At 60.4% G+C, this 2954-nt stretch overlaps 1 protein-coding gene across 1 annotated transcript in view; it reads right to left on the bottom strand.

The window, feature by feature from the left end:
• Positions 1–2954, bottom strand: part of ITGB3 (integrin subunit beta 3) — a 26213-nt gene that overhangs the window by 19238 nt on the left and 4021 nt on the right. The window contains 1 exon segment of the mRNA XM_029964487.1: positions 1052–1137. Within this exon segment, the coding sequence (XP_029820347.1) occupies positions 1052–1137 (86 nt within the window).

Below are 2954 nucleotides of genomic sequence, written 5' to 3'. Positions count from 1 at the left end.
ACAGGGGATCCAGAGGGAAGCCAGGCCCTTTATCACCCGGCACATTTCAGACACTCCCCGAGGGAGATAAGAGGGGCACAAACATCTTTATTCACACCACACCCGAGGTCCAGCCCTATCTGATGGGCACAGCAAGCACAGCCATCCCCTCCAGACACACACTGACCCCAAGGCATCGACCACACAGGCATGATCCAACAGCATTTTCCAGCTTGGATCACTTTTTCCCGGGTCTTCTCCTGGACACCACGGGCACAGCCTCAGCTGGAGGAAGCAGAAAGCAAGGAAAGCCTTGCCAGAGGGGGATCCACCCCGGGCTGGATGCCCTGAAGGTTTCATCACCTCTCCCCATCCCAGCCTCACCTCCCTTGGCTCTGCCCTGGGGCTGCTCTTCCATCCCCTTGGGAAACTCCCTCCTCTTACCTAATGGATTAACCCCCAGGGCAGCATTTTTGGAGGGGAGTGTGGCAGATCTCCCAGGCTCTCACCTACCCAAACTGAGTGATTTGAGAGCCACAGCTCAGCACTCACATCCTCCTTAGCCCAGCAGCCAAAACAAGGCACCTTGTCCTCTCCTCCTCTCACTTGCAATGAAAAAAAGGCTTTAAAACCCAACCCCATAACTTCTAATCACCATTTTCAATTCCTCCCTCCAATCCCCCTTCCCTTTCCAGCCCTTCCAGCAATTAAGCTCCTTCAGCCAGAGCTTTACAACAGGTTTTCAAGAAGCAAACCAAAAGTAAACTGAGCTTTTACATGCACGTTATTTGAAAGGCAAAGTGATTTCCCAGTGGAAGCAGCACCATTTCCCAGCCAGCTCGATGCAGCTCCCACCAGCACACGCTTAAGGGGCAGATTTTGGGAGCAGGGCAGGAGTGATGTGCAGGTCTGAGCCAGGGGATGTGTTTAGACGTGGTGGGAACAGGTGGAGATGGAGCCTGGGACTAATCCCACAGCCCAAAGGCTCGTCCCTTCCTACACAGCCCCTGGTCCTGCTCTGGGATGAGCTGCAGCCCAGCTCAGCCCCCCAGCTCAGCCCCCCAGATCTTACCTCAGCAGAGCACCAGGCACAGAGGGGGCTGACAGCCAGGCACTGCTTGCAGGAGTTCACCCCACGGGTGGTGCAGATGTTGCCCCCTGGAACAGCAAAACAGAGCAGTCACAGCCTGCAGAGCCCCAACTCCCCCCTGTGCTCAGGACTCAGTGCTCAGCCACCGGCCCCCTGAGCAGCCACAGCCCCCACCAGGGCCCTGCTCTGCCCCCTTTCCCAGCCCCAAACCCTGGGTGTTGCCTCCTCGCCCCTTTCATACCCTGGCACCGGCTGGGCTTCATCCTGCCCAGGGCTGAGCACCATTCCTGCCGTGCCAGCTCCTTAAAGTGTCCCCTCCTCCCTGCAGCATCACCCAGGTGTTGGAGTGAAGCTCCCACAGCTGGTATTTGTGCCCCCCTGCAGCCCCCTTGGAGCAGCAGGAGAGGGAAGGGGTGAATTCCCAGGGGTGCAGAGTGGTACCCACAGCCCTGCCAGGGATCAGCTGCCTCTTCCACTGCCCCGAGCCAGGGTGGTCAGTGGGTCACCCAGGGCAGGGTGGTCAGTGGGTCACTCAGGGCAGGGTGGTCAGTGGGTCACCCAGGGCAGGGTGGTCAGAGGGTCACCCAGGGCAGGGTGGTCAGTGGCTCACTCAGGGCAGGGTGGTCAGTGGGTCACCCAGGGCAGGGTGGTCAGTGGGTCACCCAGGGTAGGGTGGTCAGTGGGTCACTCAGGGCAGGGTGGTCGGTGCCACCTTGTGCAGACACTGAACACAGTGACTGGCCTTGGCTCGGGTTCAAATCCAGGGAAAGGAGGGGAGGGAAGGGGCAGGAGTCCAGCAATGTGCTGGGGGGGGTTTGCACCGGTGTCCCAGGCAAAGGCTGGCTCTGGCAGTGACAGTGGCCGTGGGGACTCTGGGAGACACAGGCTGGCACTAGTCCTGGAGGTCAGAGGCCAGAGAGTCTGTGTGGGGGGACTGAAGTGCCCCAAAGTGCCCGCAGTGCCCGCAGGGCTCAGGGTCAGGAGGTGGCACAGCCCGGACTGGGCGGCTCCGGCAGTGACAAGGGCTGGGGACACGAGTGTCACCCCCGGCTCATCCTCCCTCCTGGGCACAAGCACCTCGGCAGTTCTAGGGCTCCCTGGGCAGAGCAAACCACAGCCATGTGCCCACTCGGCCGGGGGACACTGCAGCCCCGGGACCCGGGGGATGCTGGCAGGGCTCTCCCCTTTGCCCCGTGTCCCCGCTGTCCCTGCCCAGCGCTGTCCCGGCAGCGTTTTCCACCACAGGAAACGCAACATAAAACGGAAAGAGGAAACTGTGAAACGATGTGAAACGATGTCGTCAGGTCTCCGGGCAGAACCACAAACAACGGCCGTGAGCTTCTGCCTGGGGGCACCTGGGCTGGGGCATGGGGGTGCTGTCACAGGCTGGGGTTGTCCCAAAGTCCAGCAGCTGCTTGGGGATGTGCCCCAGGACGTGTCTCATAACACCTCTGCCACCAACACCCCCAGCTTGTCCCACGCAGGGCACCGAGCTAAAGGCTGAACCCACCTACCTGGCTCAGCACCAGCTTTGGGGTGGCACCCGTGCCCAGAGCTCTTGCTACCCGGCTCCATGTAGGGGTGGGGCAGATTTTAAACTGCCCAAAAGTGTGACAGGTTGGTTCCTGCACCTCAGCAGTGTGCCAGCAGCAATATCTATCCTGGGGGTGGCTGGGGCAGGGAAGGGGGAAGGCAAAGGACTCTCCAACTGCAGCAGCAACACCAACACCTCCCACTTCTCACATTGGCTCCCTCCCACTTCTCACATTGGCTTCTGCCCCATCCCAGTGAATCCCTCCTGCCCTATCCCAGTGACATCCCTCCTGTCCCATCCCAATGAAATCCCTCCTACCCCATCCCAGTGAATCCCTCCTGTCCCATCCCA

This window comes from Manacus vitellinus, unplaced genomic scaffold (assembly GCF_001715985.3).
Source record: "Manacus vitellinus isolate BGI_N305 unplaced genomic scaffold, ASM171598v3 scaffold_72_pilon, whole genome shotgun sequence".
Classification (NCBI taxonomy): domain Eukaryota; kingdom Metazoa; phylum Chordata; class Aves; order Passeriformes; family Pipridae; genus Manacus; species Manacus vitellinus.
This window is presented reverse-complemented; position numbering and strand designations above follow the sequence as displayed.